Source organism: Stenella coeruleoalba (assembly GCF_951394435.1).
Source record: "Stenella coeruleoalba genome assembly, chromosome: 2".
Classification (NCBI taxonomy): domain Eukaryota; kingdom Metazoa; phylum Chordata; class Mammalia; order Artiodactyla; family Delphinidae; genus Stenella; species Stenella coeruleoalba.
The window spans coordinates 2,708,786-2,731,849 of record NC_137147.1 but is presented as its reverse complement, the minus strand read 5'-3'; the positions used below and the strand labels follow the sequence as shown (position 1 = coordinate 2,731,849).

The 23,064-nt window shown below is 52.6% G+C and overlaps 1 protein-coding gene across 10 annotated transcripts in view; it reads left to right on the top strand.

The window, feature by feature from the left end:
• The window catches only part of WDR20 (WD repeat domain 20), a 63,653-nt gene extending 43,035 nt beyond the window's left edge, over positions 1-20,618 (top strand). For 3 of the 10 annotated variants that reach the window (XM_079914997.1, XM_079914996.1, XM_079914994.1), the window contains one exon: positions 9,233-13,023. In XM_079914997.1, coding sequence (XP_079771123.1) covers positions 9,320-10,510 — 1,191 coding nt within the window. In that variant the 5' untranslated portion in view covers positions 9,233-9,319 and the 3' untranslated portion in view covers positions 10,511-13,023. Of the gene's footprint in view, positions 1-8,578; positions 9,159-9,232; positions 13,024-13,868; positions 15,164-20,312 lie in introns of those variants that run through there. The other 7 variants (XR_013827344.1, XM_079914995.1, XM_079915001.1 and 4 more) reach the window with 7 other exon arrangements.
• Positions 20,619-23,064: the final 2,446 nt, after the last annotated feature.

Below are 23,064 nucleotides of genomic sequence, written 5' to 3'. Positions count from 1 at the left end.
TTTGACGGACCTTGATAGCCTACCACGTGCCCGGCACTGGGTCTGCAGCGGCAGATAACAGCTGCCCTGTGTTTCCCCTCCAGAGAGAGGGGAGAGAAGTGTGAACAGCACCACACACACACATACACACAATTATGGCAGATGGTGGTGACTTGTTGTGATGTCAGAGGAGATAGAGGGCCTGAAGGAGAGACAGACGTGGAGGCCTGCTTTACGGGGACGTGGGGAGCGTCCGTCTCTTGGAGGAAGTGAAGTGCTTTGAGCTGAGCCTCGCCTGAGGAGGCCCCCAGGTAAGGAGCTGGAGGTAGAGCGCCCCTGCAGAGGGAGAGCCGGTGAAGGCCCCTGGAGGGAAGAGCTTGGGGCCAAGAGACCTGAGAGAGGACGGTGGACCTGGGAGGGCGTTGTGAAGTGAGAGGGCATGAGTCTGGAGGCCCTGCCACTCAGGACCTGACCCGGGTTTGCTTCTTCGAGCTGTGGGAGCTCACAGACGGGAGCAAGAGGTGGTCAGATCGATGTTTTTGAAAATAACCCTGGCTGCTTCTTGGAGACGGAACTGGAGAGACGAGGGAACAGATCTTGAGATTGTGGCCCACTTACTGCACTGGGGAAGGCGGGGAAGGAGCAGGTGCTGGGAACAGAGTCCGTTCTGTGCTTGTTAAGCTCGAGAGGCCAGTAGGTGGTTGCATACCTGGATAGGAGCACAAAACTGGAGGTGAATGTTGGGGGCTGTCAGCATATAAATAGTAATCATGTCCCTGAGATTAGACGGCAGGCCTGTGGAGAAGGCACAGTAGAGCAAAGACGAGTCTTTGCTAAGTCCTAGACGTGTCTGGGGCTGAGCCCTGTTTATACTCCAAGATTCTGGTCATCTGCTCATGGCCCGCAAAGGAGCACTTACAACCGTCAGTGTATTACCATGAAATTTACAGACTCACAGCCCAGTGGCTAAGAACATAGACCCTTGAACCCGAATGCCTAGAGCTCAGACACCCTTCTGCCACTTACTGCCTGCAGGATGTGGGTCTTTACTTCATCTCTTCTCCTCAGCCAGAAAGTGGATAAGAGCGGTCCCCGCCTGGAGGTGTGGTGAGGATGAGATGTTAGCAGAGGGCCTGGAGAGCAAGCCCTGGGGAGAAAAGTTCCAGGTGGAGGGGAAACTCAGAGGGTTTCTTTCACTAGAGGTTGGAGGAAAGGCTTCTTGGGAGGTGAGATACCAGCAGTTTTGAAGGAGAAGCACAAATGATTTTCCAGGACAAGAAGGTAAGAAGAACAGGGCAACCCAGACAGAGAAGCAACATGAGTAAGGCAGACGATGGGGACTGTTTATCATGACTGTTTGGCGTCTGTCTGTCTTACTCACCAGAGAGCTCCTCAGCCTCCCATTACACACATGCACGTGTGCGTGCACACACTCCACTACTGATTACTCTGACCTTTGCTCCTTTCTGGAGGTGTCTGGTGCATGAAAGTATAGTAAATGTTTGGATGGATGGATAGGTGGGTAGGTGAATGGAAAAGAAATTGTAAGTTCCAGAAATCCACACTAGACCAAAGATAGGTGAAAATTTCTATCTGGGAATAGAGTGTATCTTAAAAGGTGATTTTTTCCCCCCATTGATTAAAAAACTTAAAATACTTGTTTATAGAAAAAATTGGGACATAGAGAAGTACAAAGAAGATGGGAAAACATCACCTAGAAATCCCATTGCTCACTGTTAACTTTATTGTCTTTGTAATTTTTTATGTTTTTAATGAGGCAGAACTGTCAGATTCACACCTTCCATTAGAGCTGCTGGCAACCTTCACCTCCTGGTCTGGCCCTCAGTCCATCCAGTTCATGTCAGATAGCAGAGGCAAGCCCTGCTCCCCGGGCCGTCCCAGTCATACTGAGACCCTGGCTGCTGCACCAGTTCAGCCCCGGAGGAAGGCTGGTCCTTGCTAGCGTCCCTTGGGGAATGATAGCCTAGATCCCCTGAGACACTGCTTTCTCTCAAGCCTTAGAGTAGACTTGAGGTCTCTGTGTGTAGTGTTCTGTATGTTTTATGCCCTTGATGGTATCTAACGGCACATCTGATGAGCTCCCAGACCGTGGAGCCTACCTTCATGGTCAGGGTCACCAGGGAGGGAGAGGTACCCTGGTCAGCGCCCGGAAGGGGTGAGGGGTCCACTTTTCATCACTAACGGTTACGATGTACTGGGGAGAAAGTCATAAAGGGGCAGTTTCTGTGTGGGAATGAACTCAGCCTTGTTTGCCTTTGTAAAAATTCTGATTATATCTGGGTTGTATCCAGAGAACAGTAACTTCAAAGGATTTTTAAGTATGTTTGGTTATTGGGTGGATGTAAAATCTAAGAAGAACTTGTCATTTCGGCTTCTTCATCCCTGGCGTGTAATGAGCCCCCCTGTTCTTGACTTTCTCCTCTCTCGCAGGTTGTGAGGCCAGGGCAGCGCACTGGGTAGGCTGTAGGCTCCTCGTGGACGCCTGTCCCTGCTGCTGCCTGAGGCTGTGTCTGCTCTTTCATCCCAGGCTGCAGGCTCCCTCTGCACGCAGCGCCCCCAGGAGTGGGGAGGAGAGGAGGCCCAGCTTCGCAATATTCTGTCTAGTCCTCTAACGAGAGAGTGGCTCTGGGCATCTTGTTAGTTTTGTTTTTGTTGTTGTTTTTTTTAATCAAAGGAAGGAAATGAGCACTTAATGATCTACTCCTTAAAGTTTTTTTTTTTTTTTTTTTTTCCTCCTTAAAGTTTTGACATGGATAAAAATGACATCTGATCCTCTTTCACAGGGCTTTGAAATACCTTTTCCTAATACTTCCTGAGGGAAGAAGCAGCTGTCTTTAAATGCCTTTACAGAATCAAAGCCCTTAGTCACCGTTTTTGCTTGTGGCTACATTACTTTGTGGCTACATTACGGCTTTTCCAGCAGCTGCTGTGGTTTTGGAATTGTTTGTTTTTAGTACTTCTGTTATAAATTAATATCTGCATTGTAAAATGCATACCCAGCAACCCCCCAAGAATTTTTTCCTGCTTATCATGTTGATAGCAGTGAAAAAAAGAAAATTAAAAAGTATGTGCCTTGGAAAGCTTCATTGTAGCCGCGGTGCTTTAACGTGGTTAGGGATTTGTTTTTATTCTTGCTTCCTCTAGACTAGTTTAGTATACTTAGGAAGTCTTGTTTGTGAATGCCATTAAGGACGGTAGTTTTGGTGTTTGTTGGACTTTGACTGATTGATGTTAGAAATGAGGCAGTGTCTTCTGCATTCAGAAGGGGGAATGTGGGAGCCGTGGGTGATTACCAGGGAGAGAAGTGGGTGTGGGAGCCCGCTTCCTGGGTAGGTGGCTTGACGTACAGACCTGGCATAGTAATACCCAGATTTTGGTTTTGGTTTTTATGGAAGTGATTTTAAAAGTAGGCCTTTGAGCGTTGTGGAATTTCCCTCCTTAATGGAAAGCTCAGTGGTCCTGCCAGATGACCTGAGCGCCTGTCTTTCCCTGAGACCTGCCCCGCTCTCCTCTCCTTGCCCTTCCTGCCAGGGCGGCCTCACCTCAGCCTCGGAGCAAGGGGCTTTCTTCTCCTGGACCCCCGCCCAGCTCCCTCACTGCCTCCCCTCCTGGCCTGTAGCACAGAGCCGCCCCCAGAGACCCTGTGACGGGATGGAGGGAATCGTGATGCAGGGAGCAGAGCCCCTGGCCTGTCCGACATTCACTCAGTGTCAGTTCCTTCCTCTCCTCATGGGACTTCTGGCTGGTTTTCTCGGCTTTCCTTCTGCTTTCCTGACTTTTGTCCTGCTCCCTATAAGTAGTCTTTTCCCAAAGTTGCACACTCTCCTCCTCTTCCTTGTACACCTTCTGCCTTGGAGAGCTCAGGATGTCACAGATCTGGCTCTTATAAGTTCACAGCCCATTTCCTCATCTTCCACAGTCATTCTCATCAGCTGCCTGCTCGATGAGGACACTTGAACTTCTCCCCAGCATGGTCACCCCTCCTCTCTGTTCTGTCACCCCCCTTCCCAGTCACTCAGGCTCAAAACCTAGGAGTCTGTTCACACGCCTCCTTCACCCCCACCCCACCTCCTAATACATCCAGCCTAGCCCACTGTTAAACAGTCCATCCTGCCACACCACCGCTGGTCAAGTTTAAGACCTTTTTGTCCACGGACAATTGTCACAGCTTCCTAACCGGTCTCTCTTCACCCGCACCATTCTGTACCTGCTGACGGGAGACTTCACTTCATTCTGGTGCTTCCCTTTTCAGAAATCTTCAGTGCCCCTACTGTCTGCAGCAGTACAGCCAGCAGAAATATATTGTGAGCCACAAATTCAATTTAAAATGTCTAATAGCCACATTACATCAATTTAAAAATAGGTGAAGTTAAGATACTTTATCTTGGGACTTCCCTGGTGGCGCAGTGGTTAAGAATCCGCCTGCCAGTGCAGGGGACATGGGTTCAATCCCTCGTCCAGGAAGATCCCACATGCCGCAGAGTAACTAAGCCCGAGCGCCACAACTACTGAGCCCTCATGCCACAACTCCTGAAGCCCATGCGCCGCAACTACTGAGCCTATGCGCTGTAACTGCTGAAGCCTGCGTGCCTAGAGCCGATGCTCCGCAGCAAGAGAAGCCACCACAATGAGAAGCCCGCGCACCGCAACAAAGAGTAGCCCCCGCTCGCCGCAACTAGACAGAGCCCACGCGCAGCAACGAGGACCCAACGCAGCCAAAAAAAAAATGTATTACTTTATCTAATACATCCAAACATTATTTCAACATATAATCAATATAAAATTATGAATGAGATACTTTCCATAATTTTTCAAGTCTTCAGGATCTAGTGTGTAATTTACACTCACAGCATGTCTCACTTTGGACCAGTCACTTTCAAGTGCTTGGGGCTGTGGGATTGGTCAGCACAGGGATTCAAGGTCACAGCCCAGACCCCTTAGCCTGGTACTGCATGTCCTTGAGTCCCAGCTAGCGATTCCAGACCTAATTTCCTGCCCCTGCTCAGGTGCTCCAGCCAAAACGGTTACCGTGCACATCCGCAGACCCAACTGCACTGTGCTGAGCCTTGATCTGGCCGCCCGCCCCCAGCACAGGCCCGGCCCCACCTGTACTCGGGAGCTCCTCAGGGGACCTGGGCTTTTGCCAAGGGTGTTTTTTCAACATACTCAAACGCATCATCCAGATCACGGCCCCACTGACACTGGAGAAGTCAAGCCCGGCGGGGAAATCCTGTTAGTTAGCTCTGAGAACTGACCAAGATGCCTTACTTTTTTTATTAGACATTTTCTGGAACAAAAATATACCCATATGGTGCAGAAAGTGGGTTGCATTCTTTATATTTATTGAATAAGATGTTCTAGGTATTTGTTTTTTAATTTCTGTTCTCTAACTTTTTTGCTAAACCCAAACCAAGTGATAGCCCAGGGCAGTTTACTTCAGTGACTCCGAGCTAGCCCTGAAGTTGTGCCTCCCACTGCCCGGGGTCTGCAGGGGGGGGCGCCCTGGTTTATTGACGTTTGTCAGTGGCACAGAAGGCGCCAGCCCCACTTTGGGGCTGACGGGCCTGTGCCGGGTGTCGTCTTACCCGCTCCATCCCCCTTGCATCAGCGCCTTCCGTGTCTCTAGGATGAAGAGCGCTTGGTTTGCTCCCCCATCAGCGCCCCCACCATTGTCCCCTCTGTGAGGATGCTCTGACCTGCTTCCTCCCAGCCCGCTTCTTCTGCTGCCCCTTTACCTCTTTGCTCAGCACGCCCTCATCCCAGAGATAGAGGCCTTTCTAGGCCTTCCTCCTTGAGACTGGAATCACTCTAATCCTCCTGCCCTTTGTCTTCTTTCCCTGGTTGGGTTTTGCTCACAGTACAGCACTCCTTACCGTCAGATCCTGTCAATTTCACTACCTTTTCCTCCCACTTGAACATCAGTTCCACTCAGGAAGGGATGTCTGTCTGTTGGCGCTGTCAGTGCCTGGCGTGTAGTGTACATTCAGTAAAGGATGGAAGGAGGAATGAGCGAAACATGAGTGAGTGGCGAGCGGGAGGGACCACAGGCGAGCTTGCGGACCTCTCTGATGCTGTTCTTGGTGGGTAACCGGCAATAGCACCTACCTTCCTATGGGGAAATGAGCACTCATACTTACACTGCTGGTGGGAATATAAATTGTTACATCCTGTATGGGAGGTGATTTGGCGATATCTGTAAAAAATTATAAATGTATGTACCTCCTGAACCAGCTATTCCAGTGGGAATTTATCCTGCAAGTATATTTATACATGTGAAAATTGCCATATGTGCAGGTTATTCTTTGCTATACAAATGTCCTTCAGTGGGGGACTTCTCAAATAAACCACAGTATATCCATGTAATTGAGTACTCTGCAGCTGTAGAAAAGAATGAGGAAGCTGTCTTCGTACCAGTACAGAGAGACGCACGTGTGTGACTGCATGAGAAAACAGAGGCGCAGACAGTGAAAAAAAGGAGTGTGGATAAACTTGTATCTGTGTTTGTCTTGTCCACACAGGAAGACACTTGCAGAGATAAACAAGAAGCTAATGACAGTAATTCTGGGGGCAAGGGATCTGGGATGGAGGAAAGGGGTGTGAGTGAGGCTTTCTACTGGATACTTTTATTAATATATATGAATTATGACTGTATTACCTATTAAAAAAATAAAAGCTTACGTTGCGGGGTTATTTTGAGGATGAAACAGCATGTGTGCAGAGCCACTGGTCAGTGCTTGGCCGCAGAGTAGATCCTCAGGTTGGAAGCTAGCACGGCTGCCCTGATATGCCTGCCACGTACCCCGCGATGAAGCAGACGTTTTCCCTGCACTTGAGCACACAATCTGGTAGGGAAAACTGATGGTGTAGAACAACTGAGAAAGCCTTCCCGCGTTAGCGTTGGTATGTGGTCCGTTAACGGTTTTGGTTTGCAGTTGCTTAGCCGCTGTGCGTGCTTCCCAAGTGCTGAGGTGGCGTGTCTGCGTGGGCGCCCCAGCAGGGCCGCAGAAGGTGGGCTCAGGTTTTTGTCCGTAAGTTACATCCACGTGTCCACTACAGCAGGCTCAATGCACCTTTTTAACGTGGAGCAAAGTCTTTAAATGTGTCTTGTCACCCCAGTAACATGTGTTTTAATAATGGTGCTATGATTATTTATCTCCATTCCTCACAGTTGCAGGGAAATACCGTTTTTACTTGACAGTATTCCAGTTTTGAGTTCTAATGGAATTATTTTTGTTTTGCCTTTTTAAGCCAAAAATAAAATTTTTCTCCTAACCATAGTGCTAGAAGTTTTTATGTCCATCCTTAAAATTTTCCACACATGATAGAGTAACGGTGGAGAGCTGTTGGGAAAATTGAGATTAGATTTGGTTGTGGTGAAATGTGAGGTGCAGGGGTTGAAAGCCACACACCGTGCCAGGGCACGGCCAGCAGCCTGGCTTCTCAGCCTGAGGTCGCTTCTGTAGCCGCCCAGTGAGGCCACCAATGGGGGTGAACCGGCACCACCCTTGGACACTAAGCCAGCAGACCAGTCCTGGTTAAGGGATCAGGAGTGCTGGGGCAGCCTGAGCCCGGTGGGTACAGCAAGGTCTGCTGGGTGGGGGTAGGCTCCCCCAAGACCAAAGCCCTGACCTGGCCTCGTAAGGTGCCTCTGACCTCTGTGGAAGAAATGGTGACGGTCTCGTGGAAACCCTGACAGAGCAGCACTGGGCTTCCAGGTTGTTGGCGTTAGCATAGGTCAGCGGCCGTATACAGGAAGGTCACCGGGCAGGAGAGGCAAGAGGCAGGGGGTGACAGTGCGGCTGTGACACTGCAGAGCGACAGCAGTGACCCCTGCTGCTCAGTAACCCTTGCCGGGCCTGCTAGCCCCGGGCCCTCATGCCAGGCAGGGTCAGGCCTCTCCACTCTTCCCTGGCTGGGACCATTGTTGGCCACCTCCCTTCCAGGGCCTAATTTTCTGCAGCAGTTTGCATGGTTCATTAGTCTTTTTGAAGAAACCAAGTGTTTTCGTTTTCTGTGACTTTCTGTAAAGATGCGGCACACACAGCAGACACACAGTGCAAGGCCGCCAAGGCAGGAGGCCCTGCGTCCCGGTGCGCTTCCCGTCCCTGTGGCCCGTGGCCCTCTGAGGCTCGAGTCGGGGAGCCCCAAGCACGTGAGGGAAGTGGGAGCATGTAGCTCACCGAAGCCCGCCGGGCTCCCGAGGCACCCGCTTGCCAGGCTGGCAGTGGAGAGCGTCTGGCAGCAGGACTTGCTGAGAACTCAGGGGTCTTGGGAACTCCCAGATGGTTTCTGGTGCTGTGATTTGGGGACCAGGCAGCCTCATGGAAGCCGCTGTGCCAGTGAGCCCCACGAAAGGTCTGCAAGCAGGGAAGCGTACTCGGGGGGTGGTCGTCCCTTTTGAGGGGTTTCTCCTTTTGCCTTTTGTTCTTTTAAAGGCAAGACTCCCGACCTGTGCCTGTTAAAGAAACAGTTGGTCAGTGGATCAAAAATAAACGTGGAGTAGAGTGGCAGTGATTAGGCACATACTCCTGAGTGTTAATCATCTGTTTATTTTTTTAAACACCACCTTGTTCCAAAGAAGATGGAGGAATGGCTCCTAAAGATACACACATGACAGCGACTGTGAGTGAGGAAGTTGCGGTGCATCAGGGCCGAGGCAGAGCCCAGGGAGGTGTGCGTTGCTGTCCTGGGTGCTGCTGGCTGCACGTGGACTAACCACCCCCACCCCCGCCCAGCAGCCGGAAGAGGCAGGGGTAGTCAGCACGGGGCACGCGGGGCTGATGCAGTGCAGAGAGCCCCTGGGGGCCCAGGGCTCCCGGCTGTGGGGACTGCGAGACTTTCCCGGGGACATCGTAGTGAGGACCCTGTGCAGGTGCAGGAGTCACAGGCCCAGCCGCTCCTGGCGTGAGACGTGCGAAGTGCCCGGGGCTGTCCCTCTCCCCGGTGTGTCCCGGCGCCTGGTATAGTATCTGTCGGGCACATACTAGGCTCTCAACAGTGTTTGCTGAATGACTGACTCGGTGAAACCCAGTGGCCTGACACCCAGGTGCAGTTCTAGACGGTAATTCCACAAGGGGCCAAAATGCCTTCGCTGGCCTGACCGCGGGATAGGACGTGGAGTGCCTGGATGGACGCGTCCCTTCTCACCGAGAAGCAGACAAGTTTTCTTGCTGGAAAAGTAGACCTTTAAAACTTCTCCCTTGTGATAACTTGTTCTCCTTTGTCTTCACAGAGACTAATAGACAAGTCGCGAGTAACCTGTGTCAAATGGGTTCCTGGTTCGGAAAGCCTTTTCCTAGTAGCCCATTCGAGTGGGAACATGTACTTGTATAACGTGGAGCACGCTTGTGGCACCACAGCCCCCCACTACCAGCTTCTGAAGCAGGGAGAGAGCTTTGCCGTGCACACTTGCAAGAGCAAATCCACGAGGAACCCTCTCCTCAAGTGGACGGTGGGCGAGGGGGCCCTCAACGAGTTTGCTTTCTCCCCAGATGGCAAGTTCTTGGCGTGCGTGAGCCAGGACGGCTTCCTGCGGGTGTTCAACTTTGACTCAGTGGAGCTGCACGGCACCATGAAAAGCTACTTTGGAGGCTTGCTGTGCGTGTGCTGGAGCCCGGACGGCAAGTACGTCGTGACGGGCGGAGAGGACGACCTTGTGACCGTCTGGTCCTTTGGAGACTGCCGCGTGATCGCGCGGGGCCACGGGCACAAATCCTGGGTCAGCGTGGTGGCGTTCGACCCCTACACCACTAGTGTGGAAGAGAGCGACCCTATGGAGTTAAGTGGCAGCGACGAGGACTTCCAGGACCTTCTTCACTTTGGGAGAGACCGAGCAAACAGTACCCAGTCCCGGCTGTCCAAGCGGAACTCGACCGAGAGCCGCCCCGTCAGTGTCACGTATCGGTTCGGCTCCGTGGGCCAGGACACGCAGCTCTGCTTATGGGACCTCACGGAAGACATCCTTTTCCCCCACCAGCCCCTCTCCAGAGCAAGGACGCACACGAACGTCATGAACGCCACGAGTCCTCCTGCCGGAAGCACTGGCAACAGCGTCACGACCCCCGGCAACTCGGCGCCCCCTCCCCTGCCGCGGTCCAACAGCCTCCCGCATTCCGCCGTCTCCAGCACCGGCAGCAAGGGCAGCATCGCGGACGGGGCCATCGCTTCCGGGGTCAGCAAATTCGCGACGCTCTCACTACACGACCGGAAGGACAGGCACCATGAGAAAGATCACAAACGAAACCATAGCATGGGACACATCTCTAGCAAGAGCAGCGACAAACTGAACCTAGTTACTAAAACCAAAACGGACCCAGCTAAAACTTTGGGGACGCCCCTGTGTCCTCGGATGGAAGACGTTCCCTTGTTAGAGCCGCTCATCTGTAAAAAGATAGCACATGAAAGACTGACTGTGTTAATTTTTCTTGAGGACTGCATAGTCACTGCTTGTCAGGAGGGATTTATTTGCACATGGGGGAGGCCTGGTAAAGTGGTAAGTTTTAACCCTTAATGCTGCACCAGATCTAGAACTTGAATAGGTAGTGATTTTTTTCTTGCGGGAGGGGCGGGGTGTACAATGAATGTGAATGACACTTCTTATTCTTAATGTAAATCTAAATGCATCAGAGCCATAATTTTGGATCCTGCATGCCATGTAGTTCTGAATCGTTTGCTAATTCACCGTAGAACGTTTAAAAACCATAATCAAACTAATGGCCAGCCAAGTCAGTCACCCTCCTGGGAGTATATAGAGTCCCAAGGTTAGCGCTCCTGTATTAGACTATTTCGATTTTAGGAAAATCATGACAGTGTGGGGAAACAATGACTTTAAAATGCTAAAATTAAAATTTCTGCTTTAACTGGAATATTTTTGCTTAACTACTCAATTAGAATATTGTACACCTGATCAGAGTGTGTATTCAATACGAACGGCCATTAATTGTCATTTATAGTCCAACTTTTTATCTTAATCATCAAATGTTTAGGAATCTATGAAATTTAACTTTAGGAACAAAGTGTTCAGCAGGGTTGATTGATATTATTTTTACATCGTTCTGGCAATCCACAGAAAGAGAAGAGCCTTAATTTTTAAAACCCATTTTAGTCATTTTATGACAATTAAAATTGTTTAATAAACATCTTTTTTCAAAGAAGCAGTTTGTAGCACTTTGATTGAGACTCTGTGCACTAAATAAAATACCCACGTTTCTCAGAGCCTGGACAGTTACCGCGAACTGCGGGCTGAGGGCGCCAGCAGTGTTGTCAGAAGTGCCTCTTGCCACACAAGCCAAGATCTTTTATGGTGGATGTGATTTGCTTAACGTTTTTTCCAACAAGGGGAAGGAGCTTTTCTTTTCTTTTCCTTTTTTTTATTTTTTGGTGTGGGTTTTTGTTTTTTGGTCAAAAAGGCACGTGACCTTAGGCCCTAGGCAGACTCCTCAGCCTTGTTTGTGAAGACTGATAGGCCCCCAAGGTTCAGAGAACTTGAAATTTTTCCCTCGTTTGGGTTTTGTGTTCCCACCAGAGGGGAAGGGCAGGTGCAGGTTGCTCCTTCTCCTTGGAGGGCAGTCGTGGTCCCGGATCTTCCGGATCATTCTCGGGATGCCCTTGGCCTCTGTCTCAGGGACGCCATCCCCTACCCCAGCGCCTGCCCCTGGGGGCCTGTGGCTGCTGGGGGCAGGGCTGGCTCTCCCTCTGCCCAGAAAGCCGCGACTCTAATTCCTTCAGATCCTTATCAGCTGTCAGACGAGTTGCTTTTCAAATTCTAGTTTTCACAGTGGATGAGAGGGCTCTTTGACCCATATGTTTCGTGTCAAGATGATAATGATCTCATTTGTTAGCTCACTTTGGTCACTTAGGTTTGTTTTTCTGTTGTGCACGCCTTTGTAATTAAATATAGAGATACTGATAATTTATACTGGTTTGAGTAGTGAACGCGATTCAGCAAAGTGCCGACCGGGAGGCTCCAGTGTGTCGGGTGCGAGGCTCTGGTTGATGGGGCAGCTCCGTGCTCTTAAAGCCGCCCTCCTGGGAAGGCCAGGCCGGCTCCCCGCTCCACACGCATCCGGGCCGAGCCGTTCACTCTGTGTCCCCCGTGCTCATTAGTGTGGTGGTTTCTGCGACCTGTGACAGCGGGGGTGTTCATGCATCGCGGTCCATGGGGATGTTAGTGTCCTGTCTGCCTTTAAGATATGGTCCTTTGTTCCTAAATGTTAACTGATCTGAGGTAGCAAAGACAGCCGTGCTTGTGGACTCTTGCAGCTTTGGAGGCTAGGAAATTGGGCTGTCAGGTGGAGAGCAGGAACCAGCACTCCATGTGCAATTTTGTGTACCTGCATAGTTTTAGAAATTCAGTTTCAAATGCTTCTGAGGCATTGAGTATGCAGTTTCAAAATTCAGGACTTTGTAATTGGCCCAAGTGGCTGAATCCCAGGTAAGTAGCCTTTACGGGGGAGTGTGTCGCGCACAACCTTCCAATTCCGAGCGCTGTGCTCCTTCAGTGCGGGCAGGAAAGCCACGGGTGGGGCCCGTGTAGCTGATGCTTGTGCGACGGGGGCCCTTTCTGGTTCTTTCTGTCCTTCAGCGTCCGCTGGGGCAGCTTACCCAGGGCGCGGTCTGTGGGTTGGAGCCGGGGTGGGAGAGGCAAGAGGAGGGTGTTACTGGCCCCTTAAAAAACAAGCCCCGCAACGCGCTCGTCGAAGCCGGGCTCCATCTCCTCCACGCCGCCCCCACATTAAACCTCCGTGGTCCCTGCACAGTTTGGGGTTTGGGGCTTGGTCACAGTCTCGGTCTTCCAGCTGCTGCTGGTGAGTGTATCCTTGATGTCTGGCCGGGGCCCTGGCTGAGTGTCAGGTGCCGGGGAGGGGCTGCTCGGACGCGGCAGGGCGACGCTGCTTCCGCCCGCTCTGCCTCTCTGATGCCTCCGCCCTTCTGTGACAGCCAGCAACACCGTTCTCCTGCAGTCAGGAGGGCAGAGCGCAAGGTCCTCTCCAAGACCAGGACTAAAGTCGCCGGCAGCTTGAGGAGAGGGGGCACGGGAGGGAGGGGGCGGGCGGGCCCCTCCCCTCCACCCTCGGGTTTGTTTCGGGGCGCCAGGGCTCCTGCAGACCGGGGTCAGGAGGGGGGTTGCTTCGAGGGGTTCCAGGGCGCCAGTCGCAGGTATATAAGGCGCCGTGGCCACTAAGGGAAATCTGGGGAGTGTTTTTTTGTAGTTTTCTCCCCACATTTTGAGCTTCCTCATTGAAACTTTTCAGTTTTTCAGCTTAAACGTTATCCTGAGCAAGAGTATCTTTTCTAACCTAACCTCTGGAATAAAACAGCTTGTGGCCACAAGAGGTTATTCCTACTCGCTCAGCACGATTTTTCCACCATGCACTGAGACGCATCGATGAAAAGCAGAGAAATAAAGTGCTCAGGGTAGCACGTGAGCCGAGCTGCTCCCCCCCCAACAAGAGGTGGCTCTGCCCGCCTGCGGCGACAGGACCCCTCGGAGGGCATTAGCCAGGCTGTGGGGTCTTCTCTGCCTGCCCTGCCCTGGCTCGCCCCTTAAAGCTTCTGGCAATTCCAGAGCTGGGTTTGTGTTGTGACCTGGGCGATGCAGGCTTCTGAATCCACTGGCTGCCCCAGCCCCAGCCCTTCTCTGTTTCTCCTCCGCTGGGAGAGCTGGGGTGGGAAGCCTTTGGAAAACCTGGCCTCTTAGTTTATTTTTATTTTTATTTTTGGCCTTCTTTTAAAGGCAAATGTGGAAAAGGGAGTAGGCAGACTCTTTAAAAATAACCAGTAGCTTTGGGTTCTAAATTGATTTAAATAGTGGTAAAGAATCTTAATTTTGTTTTTTGTGCTGACTGGACCTTCTCACATTTTTGAAGGGTTCTCCTGTGAGCCGTTGACTTGGGACTAAGGATAAATGCCTTAATGGAAGAAGAAGAGAGGAGTGGAAATACAGGGATAAGCTCTGACAGTGATTATTGCCTCAGACGTCCAGAAACGATGAGGGACAAAAGGCCCTGAAGCTTTCTCAGTTTTTACAGGCGTGTAACACGCGTGCCCCCAGTATTCTGTTCCACCGCTGGGCTCCACAGCCACGTGCAAGTGCAGGCTGGCAGGTGGCCCGGCAGCCGCTTCTCCCCGATTCCTCCACTTCCTGTGGTACATCCTGAATTTTTAAGAAATTGTCAAGTATTGAACTTGTGCTGAAGTTGGTGAAGCAGCTTTATCGATGTCCGCACCCGTGTACAAGGTTCTCGTTACCTCCTGCTTGGGAGGGAGAGCTTTGATTTCCTGGTTGAGGAAGCTCAAAGTGTGAGGGGAGAGCCAAAGGGCCGGGGAGCACCGCGGAAGGAATCCTTTGAAAACCCAAAGGCCACGTTCGTGGACCTGTCTGTCCGAGGAGGAACTAGAAGCAGAGGTCGACCGTGGTTTCCCGGGAAAAACACACGGCGCGCCGCGTCCCGTTCTCTGCGGGAGGGCTTGGCCCAGGGTGACTGGCCGCAGCCCCTGCGCGTAGGGGAACGAGGGGCAGCGGTTGGCCTCCTGTGCGGGTCATCCCGCTGTGCCGGGCGTGTCCACTCCTGGGGCTTCCTTCCTCCGCATTCACGTGTAGGCCTGATAAGTGACCCGGAGGAGATGTCCCCCTCGGGCACCACGGCAGGGAACAATGGGCAAAGGCTCCCTCCTTGTCCAGAGCACACCTGTCGCGCTGGGCTGCTTGGGACTGTCACCTGTTCAGGTAGTCAGGGGGCTCAGCCCCACCACCCCAGTGCTGGCCAGTGAGAGGGGCGGTCTGGGAGGGTGGAGTCCAGGGCTCCTCTTGCAAGGCACTTGTATCCAGCTGTTCCCTTTGAAACTCAGAGCCAAGTTCAAAGCTGTGTGTAGAAGCGCCTCCGGGAGAGGGAAGCTCTTCCACGGGTACTTTCTAGTCATTGCTGCCTCTGTGACGTGGACTTTGTGTCATGGTCACATCGCTGTTGCGCGAGTTGAATATGTAAAAGAAAACTCCTCTGCATTTTGATTTCTGTATACCTAAGTTTATTAAAGGTCACTGTGTTAGGTGACACTGTGTAAAACTGTATGAATATTTACCCTTAATGAAAATCAAAACTCATATGTATTTCCTTTTTTACATTCTCATCTAATTTCTTGAAAACTTGAATAAATTTCATAAAGAGCCTTCCTAACATGAAATGTTGGTAAATTAAGTTCTTAACTGTTGCAATAATTAATGAAGCTTTAATACCAGTATTGTTACTTTATAATTTTAAGAAAATCGTGTTTCTGTTTCACCGCCTTGGTTTTTAGCTGTTCCCTTGTCACTGTCACAGCTAGAGACTTACTACATACTTGATATTCTGAAGAACTTTGGGGTTGTCCTCTGTATAATGACGTTAAATAAACGCGTGAATGAACCGTAAATGTAGATAAATTTTCAGTAGTCACTTTCACATCAGAGCTTTAAAAAAATGTCAGTGAACCGAAAAAGAAAAGCTTCTAAATGCTGTAAAATCAAGGGCCTTGTTAATGTTTATAGAACGAAGAGCCCCAGGAATTGCTACCTCTTATTACTGATGCTGAGTTTTTCCGAATTAGAAGCTTTCTAAGTGAGATGTTTGTTCTGAGCACAGGAGGTATTCCCTGTTTTCTGTGACCTTCCTCTGAGCCAAGTCCCATGTGGGGAAGGACCGTGGGTTGGCTTTGCGGCCGAGCTGGTGCCGGTTCTGTGTGGAGCGCGCGCTGAGTTCCCAGGCGGCGGGCAGGCGACGCTGTAGCAGCTCTTCTCCTGAGGAGGGTTTGTCATTTTCCGTTTGCCGGAGGCGTTGTCATCGCCGTGGAGGTGGTCCTGCCTCGCGCCCGGGCCCCGAGGCTCCGGTGCAGGACGAGCCCCGTGAGCAGGGCAGTGGGAGCCGGTCCTCCCGGGGCGGGAAGCAGAAGCGATGTGCACTGGCCTGCTCTGGACCGCCCCTCGCTCTCGGCAGCGCCGGCACCTCCGGCCCCGAAAGAACCTTCATGGCAAGAGTTCCAGGCCTCGGCCCGCACGCTCAGCCTGGGGCTCGTGGGGGCAGCAGTGAGCTGCCCGGGTCAGAGGCCTCGTCAGGCCCTGGGGCTCCCACTCAGCCGCTGCGTCCCTGCCGTTTCGTGAGACGCCTGGGCCTGGAGCTCGGGGCTGGCAAAGCCTCTGGAAGCCCCTCCTGGCCGCCTGTCCTTCTCGGTGGACTCCAGAATCTTCCTGGTCCTCCTGAGCCGCCCGTGCTGCAGGGTGTTGGGCTCTTGCCTTTGACTCGAAGCTTCCAGAGCAGAAGAGACGGTCCGATTCTCCGCCCTCAGAGGGACCTGCTTGGACTTTACTACCACAGGAGCTGCACGTTGTCTCCTTAGCGCGCGAGGGGATTTTAAGCCCTGAACTCTAGTAGGTTGACAGGAAGTCTAAAAAGACGCACACAGGCACAGCATTTTGATCTTTTAAAGATAACTAGTTTGTACACCTTGAAAACATAAGTCCATTCTCCCACGTGTGGCTGCCTTTTGAAACAGTCGGTTCTGGACCAGCAGATCTCTTGAAAGGGACAGAACATCTAGGGGTGCTCAGCCCCACCCCCTCTGGTGTTGGTAACCTCTAAACCAGCCTTCACGTGGATGCCCCATGACGGGACTCAAGCTAGAAGACACTGGAGGTCCCGGCCTGCAGAGAGGATGTCAGAGCCTCAGCGGGTCACCCGGCGGGAGGGCCTGTAGGCCGTGGGCGAGGCTCTCTTCCCCAGCACGGTTCTCGCAGGAGCCCTTGACTGGTTGTGCCCTAAGAAAGACTTTTCGCAGGTGTCTGAAAACACCACGATCGTTTTCCCTGGGCGACTTTTCCCAGGTTGAGTGGCCTCTTTGGGGAAATGTGTCACCGCCAGTGTGGCCAGTCACCGGGCAGGTCAGGGCCGGCCAAGGGGCAGCTGCCTAGTGGAGCCAAGGTCCCAGGCCGCCGTGAACAGTGGGTCTGGGGCAGGGAGGGGTCCAGATGCTCAGAGAACGGCTCAGAGGACACGCCGGTGGAGTGGGCCCCTCCCAGCCCGCACCCACTTCCTAAACTTGGCTCACTGAGTCCGGGCCTCACGCGCCTTGGAATGAAATGGGAGGTCCTCTGTCCAGCTCTTCTATGGTTCTTTTATGCAGCGGCCTGGGCAGTGTGAGTGGCGGGATTCTTGTGGATGAAATAAGGAGAATGTATCCATAGCTAGAAGCGGCCCTGAGGAAGTTAGCCGGGTGACGGTTCTCATCGTTTGTGTACCGTCTCTAAAAGGGCCTCACTTAGCAAATATTTACCTCTTAGTCTCCGAGTGAAGTGAGATAATTCGGGGGAGCTCCTGGCAGGTTGCCTGGAACCGGAGCCTCCAGGGTTAAGTGCTCTGTGGCAGGTGCAGGGCCACCCCTCCAGGTGAGGCTGACCTGGCCGAGGGCCGCAGCAGCGCTGAGCTCCTCCTGTAGCACTTCTCTGCCGGTCTCGAGAGGCTGCTAGTCTGCAGCAAGACCTGTCCCGGGGCCAGTGTGCACGTCACTTTCGTCTGGGGTGAAGAGGGTGATTCTGGGAGTCGACTGACCAGGCTTTGAACAGCGCCGGATGCCCATCCCACGACCACTCTCTCGAGGGTCTGCGGTCTCACACGTTTCCAGATGAGTCCATGGTAGCCGGAGTCGGATGGGGAGGCCTCCCGTGGGCCCAGCGGGACTTCAGGACGAGGCCGTTCTCTGACGAGGGCCTCTGAGACCCTCACGGTCTTTTCTTGCTGTCAGGGTCTCTGATCTCGGCAGCACCCATGAACAAAGACATGTTCCTTTGTTGTAAATTGTTTTTTAGCCGAAATATTACTTTTTCTATATATACATTCTTATGAAACAAGGTTTAATTCTGTTAGCTTAGTATTATAAATTATAATCAAACCCAAACTAAGAGCTGGGGTATTTTATCAATTTTCACATGAAATCTCTAGCAGGAATAAAATGGCAACTCTGGTGAGAACAGAACAACCTATTAAATATTAGATCCAAGAGCTGCCACTATTTCTGTGATAGGCTTCCTTCCTGGAGGGGTAACGGGACATGAAGCAGGTTCTTGGCTGGAGAAATCTGTTGCTTGAGTGATGTATGTAAAGCCCTCGTTTGCCAGCTGTCCGGCGTCAGGTGGAGAGACCAGCAGCTACCGTGCTGCCTGGACAGCTGGAAGCCAGCAGGGTCGCTGAGGCCAGGCGCTTGATCCTCCCTGAGAAAGTCATCGGGGAGGATGCGGTCAGAGGGCAGGCCGCCCTCACGGGCAGCCACAGCGGGGCAGACGGCGGCGGGTCCTCCTCGCTGAAAAACCTGCCCCAAACTGTGCCCTTAGGTTAACGTGTCCAGCCAGCCTTCCCCCTAAGAGTGTTCTGGAGTCTTCGATGGAGGCCTGCAAGTGTGTCTTCCATCTTTCTTATCATCACCCAGCAACTTCGAAACTAAAGCACAGGCTTCCAGAAATAAGGTTACTCTTCACATTTTCTTTTGAATAGTGGTGTTTCCCCCGATGCCTCCACGGTGTGTCTGTCCTGCAGAACAATTCCATCTCTGGGAAGAGGACAGGGGTCAGGCCTCGCCCCCTGACAGGCTCCTGGCCTGCGTGCCGGGCACCGAGCAGATCCTGAGGCCTTGCTCTGCTCACCCCGGGGAGCTTAGTCCCGGGCCGCCCTCTCCTTGCCTGTGGCTGACCCGCGAAGGTCAGAGTCCCCTTGCTTCAGACACCTTAGACCGGATGAGGTCATCTGTGATGTTACAGGCTTCTTCCCTCCAGACTGTCCGCGACGGACAGGGATTTGGGCCTGGCGGCCTCACTGCAGCTCAGTTCAGACTCGGGGGGAGCGTTTCTCATCACTTGGCCAAAGGTTCCCTTCATCACCGAGGCGGTAAACCAGCCGTCCTCCGCTCTGTGGACTGGGCCGGGACGGGCACAGTGTCCAAAAGAGCTCCTCCCTCCCGTTGGGCCGGCCAGAGCTTTACCTCTTCTGTCAGGCTCCATCCACGCTGTCTTGAGGGCTTTGAGTGAGAAGCTGCCCGTCGCCGTGGAGATCAGACAGGGCTGTGTGCCTTTCCGGCAGTAACTCCAAGGTCAAGGAAAAGCACTCCTGTAGATTCTGAGCGGGGGCGAGTTGCTAAGTTCCGTTCGCCCCTGCTTCCTGATCTTGCCTAGATGAACGGATTTCGGGTTTAAGGTGAGAAACGAGATAAAGTGACTTGGAGCGGGACCACGTGCTTCCCGGCTTCCCTCCAACAAGGCGTGGGCGAAGCTGAGGGTCAGTTTCAGATCGTCACCCTTCATCTGTGCCAGCCCGAGGCCAGGTGTGAAAACGCAGCCGTGTTTGCTTAAAGGCGTGTCCTGTGTGCAGCATTTTGGGGGACAGCTTAAGGATGCTTGTGTTCACAGAACTGAAAATCTGTAGCTTCAGTGTTGCAATACTGGAACCTTAAAATTATTCTTAATAAATGAGTGCCCGACTGTGCTGGAACCACGTGCAGCCCAGCAAATGCAGGGAGATGTAAGTGCTCTTCGCTGTACAAGAGGTGAAAACCCTTGCGGGGTTACCTAAGCTCACGCCTGTATTGCAAGAGATCCGTGACAGCCTCCTGCCTCTCCGTAGGAGCCAGCCCAGAGGGACAGACACCACCCCTTACTGGTGCAGAGAGTCCCCAGATCCACTGCAGCCGAGCGGCAGCCTTTGTCCTGAGCCGCCCCACCCACGTGACTGGATCCTGCTTTCTCTACCTGCTGGGCCCGGTGGGCTGGCGCTAATGCCAGAGGGGCACCACCATCACACCACCCATCAGAGAGAGCAAAGAAAACGCCTCTTCAAAAATGTCACTAGACTCTGTCCTTGGCGGCCACCCCGGCCCTTGGGGGACTGGGCGTGCAGCTGTCTGGCCTCACTGGGCGAGCTGGCCTCGGAGCCGGGGGGACCCCTCTGTGGCCCGGAGCTGCAGCCCTTGGGGAGGGCAGTGAACAGCCCCCCTGGGAGGTGCCCCTGGCCTTTGGGCAGTGATGCTGCAAGGAACCCTGGCCCTGAGAGACCACTCTCTCCCCCAGGCCAGCCCCGCCCAAAGCGTGCCACCCGAGGTGTGGGGGCGGGGCAGGCTCAGGATTCCGATGAGTTAGGAATTAAGTAGATGGACACGGAGGGGCTGTTAAAACCCTGGCTTCCAAACCAACAGAAAGCTAATTGTGCTCCTGTGAAACTGCTGCAAAGGATGAGCGACTGTGACTTTCTTCGCGGCCCCGTGTTCTGCTGGATTAATGTAAACTGCTTTGTTTGCAGGGTTTAATGTCAGCCCCAAACCAGGCCAGTTCTCCAGGTGGGACTATAGTGTAGCGAGCCCGCTCCCGCTCGGAGGTTCTCACCCCGGACCGGGTCTTGAGGGAGCGACGACGGAGCCCAGGGCCGCACGTGAGCCGCGTGGGCGTCAGGCCCCGGCCGCAGGCAGGCATCGCCCGCGTGGAGAGCAGCGCGGAAGAGGAAAGCGGGGCTCGGCGCCGCTCACCCAAAGAAGCTGTTTCCATTTTTAAATCGTTCTCTTGGGGCTGCAGTAAAAAATAAGAAATGAGATTTTCTTGCTTTTTACTCTAAAACTCAATGTAATAAAAATGTTATATATATTTATGTAATATATACATATATACATAGTGTGAAATAAAATGTTTCTTGGACAAGAAATCCCCTTAAATCCAACTGTTAAAAATAGTACTTCACTCTATTTTTGCTGATTTTCTTTTTAACACCTTAGGTGTCAGAAGACAACCTGGAATGCACTCATCAAGAAAGTTGTTACTTCCTGGCTTAAATATGTAATTCAGGAAGACGGATGCTGCGCGCAAAGGTTTTTAAAAATTGTTTGCACTTGAAATAGTTTAATGCTGTTAAAAAATAACTTTGAGGGCTTCCCTGGTGGCTCAGTGGTTGAGAGTCCGCCTGCCGATGCAGGGGACACGGGTTTGTGCCCCGGTCCGGGAGGATCCCACATGCCGCGGAGCGGCTGGGCCCGTGAGCCATGGCCGCTGAACCTGCGCGTCCGGAGCCTGTGCTCCACAACGGGAGAGGCCACAACAGTGAGAGGCCCGCGTACCGCAAAAAAAATAAAAATAATAATAACTTTGAGTATGGGTGTAGCAGGCCTCCAAGGTGTGGCGTGAAGATGCCCTTTTTAATCTGTTAACATTTAACACTCTTGTTCCAATGCAATCGGCTCTGTATTATATGTATAAATAATGTCATTCTGCAGTTGGGGAAATGGTTGCTTCAGTAGTACTTTTCATCTTCTAAGAGTGATATTTCTAATTCACAAAAAAATTAAAACTTGCTTGAATATACCATTTGTTTATCTTCTGTTAAATTGGCTCAACTTTTACTGTATTGTTTTTGTTGAATTAAATGTTTACACCATGTCCCTTGCAGCCCTGATGTGAGGCAGGCTCTTCAAGACCGTGGCTCGTCCGGAGAGCCCTGCGGTTCTCTGGCCCCTTCTTGCTGTCTCCCCATCTTCGGCCTTTGTGGGCAGCTGCCCATGCATGCGGACTGCGGTCTCAGGGAACAGTTTTCTCCTTACAGCTTCAAGTCCACGAGTCCACCTTCTGTTGTTGGAAGATCACACATGACTCTGTACGGTGAGTGTGAAAGTGCTTTGTTAAGGATGCAGAGAAAAAAAGGCTGATGACAATTACATGGGATTTTTATCTGGCTGAAGCCAGCTGGTGAGCATCTTGGTCATGCCCACGCCTACTTGTAAGCACTACAGGGGACTAGGATCATGACAGTGTAGCCGCCAAGTACAGGAACTTTTCTCAGTTGAAAAAAATCATACACAGTTGAACCCTTTGAAGGCCTTTTTATGTGGTCAGACTCTAAACCACGAAGTGCCTAAAACACATTTCTCTAAGTGATCCCAATGAACTGGGGGCGCGTCTAAGTGATTTTAGGCTAGAAGAGATGTGTCCACGCTCCGTTGCCATCATTTCTGTGAACGTAGCAACAGGATAATGTTACGGTTGCAGAAAAATTCTCATCAGCCTGGGTCTTGGCTTCCTTCTCAGAGGAGAGGAGGGTCAGGGAGCCAGTTCTTCACCAGCCGCCGGCCCAGGAGGGCTGTGCCACGGGGAGACTCCGTCACAGGGCCGGGGAGCCTTCGAGAAAGGTGGAAACCACCACACACCAGGACACCCTCTCGCTGTAAGTGAAAGAAGCAGGATTTATATGTTGGACACATTCAGAATGCCCTTCCTGTGAAAACATCAGCACGTTTTACATAGTTTGGTATTCGTCATCCTAGTCAAAGCACTGGTCACTAAGTGCTGTCCGTCACACTGAAGGCCTACGAGGAAGCCACGCGTATTTCTGGAGATCAGAAAAGGCCGCCTTGGAACTCGAGTCCAGAATCCTGAGCCTTGCGGTTCTTCTGGGTCGACTCCTTTGCCTGTGAACTTCCTGCTTGTTTGTAGGAAGTGACGGGTGTGTACCTGGCGGCCCCAGGACAACAGCAGTGTGAAAGGTCCGAGGACCCAGGGCGCGGCCCAGCTCTCGGCGCCCCGAGGCTGACGTCGCTCCGGCCCTATTAGCTCCGCCCACCGCCCTCCGTGCGACTCTGCGGTGCAGTTTGCGAGATGCATCCGTGCTGGGAACGCATCTTTTTCTTTTTTCGGCTGGTCCCTGGCCAAGTGCTCCAAGATGGCTTCCAAAATCGGCCGGCCTCCTACCCGCCCCCGCCCGCCCCGCCAGCACGCGCCCCGCGGCCGCAGGCCCAGGGCAGAGGGTCCCCAGGCCGGCCCCCACCCCTCCTCTCGGAAGCCACGGAGGGTCGGCTTGGCGCACCCGGTACGCTTCGTCGGCTCTTACTGCTCGCCTGGAGCGCCCTCATCCCTCGGCAGCGTCGCCCCTGCTCTGTCTTCTCGGGAGCAGGTTTACATCAACAGCCGGCAGGGCCGGGCTCCTTGGACTGGGGTGTCCGCCTGCGGCCTCTGGCCCCAACCGCGTCTCAAACGTGGACGAGGGCGTCGGTCGGGGTGGTGATGAGGGAGCT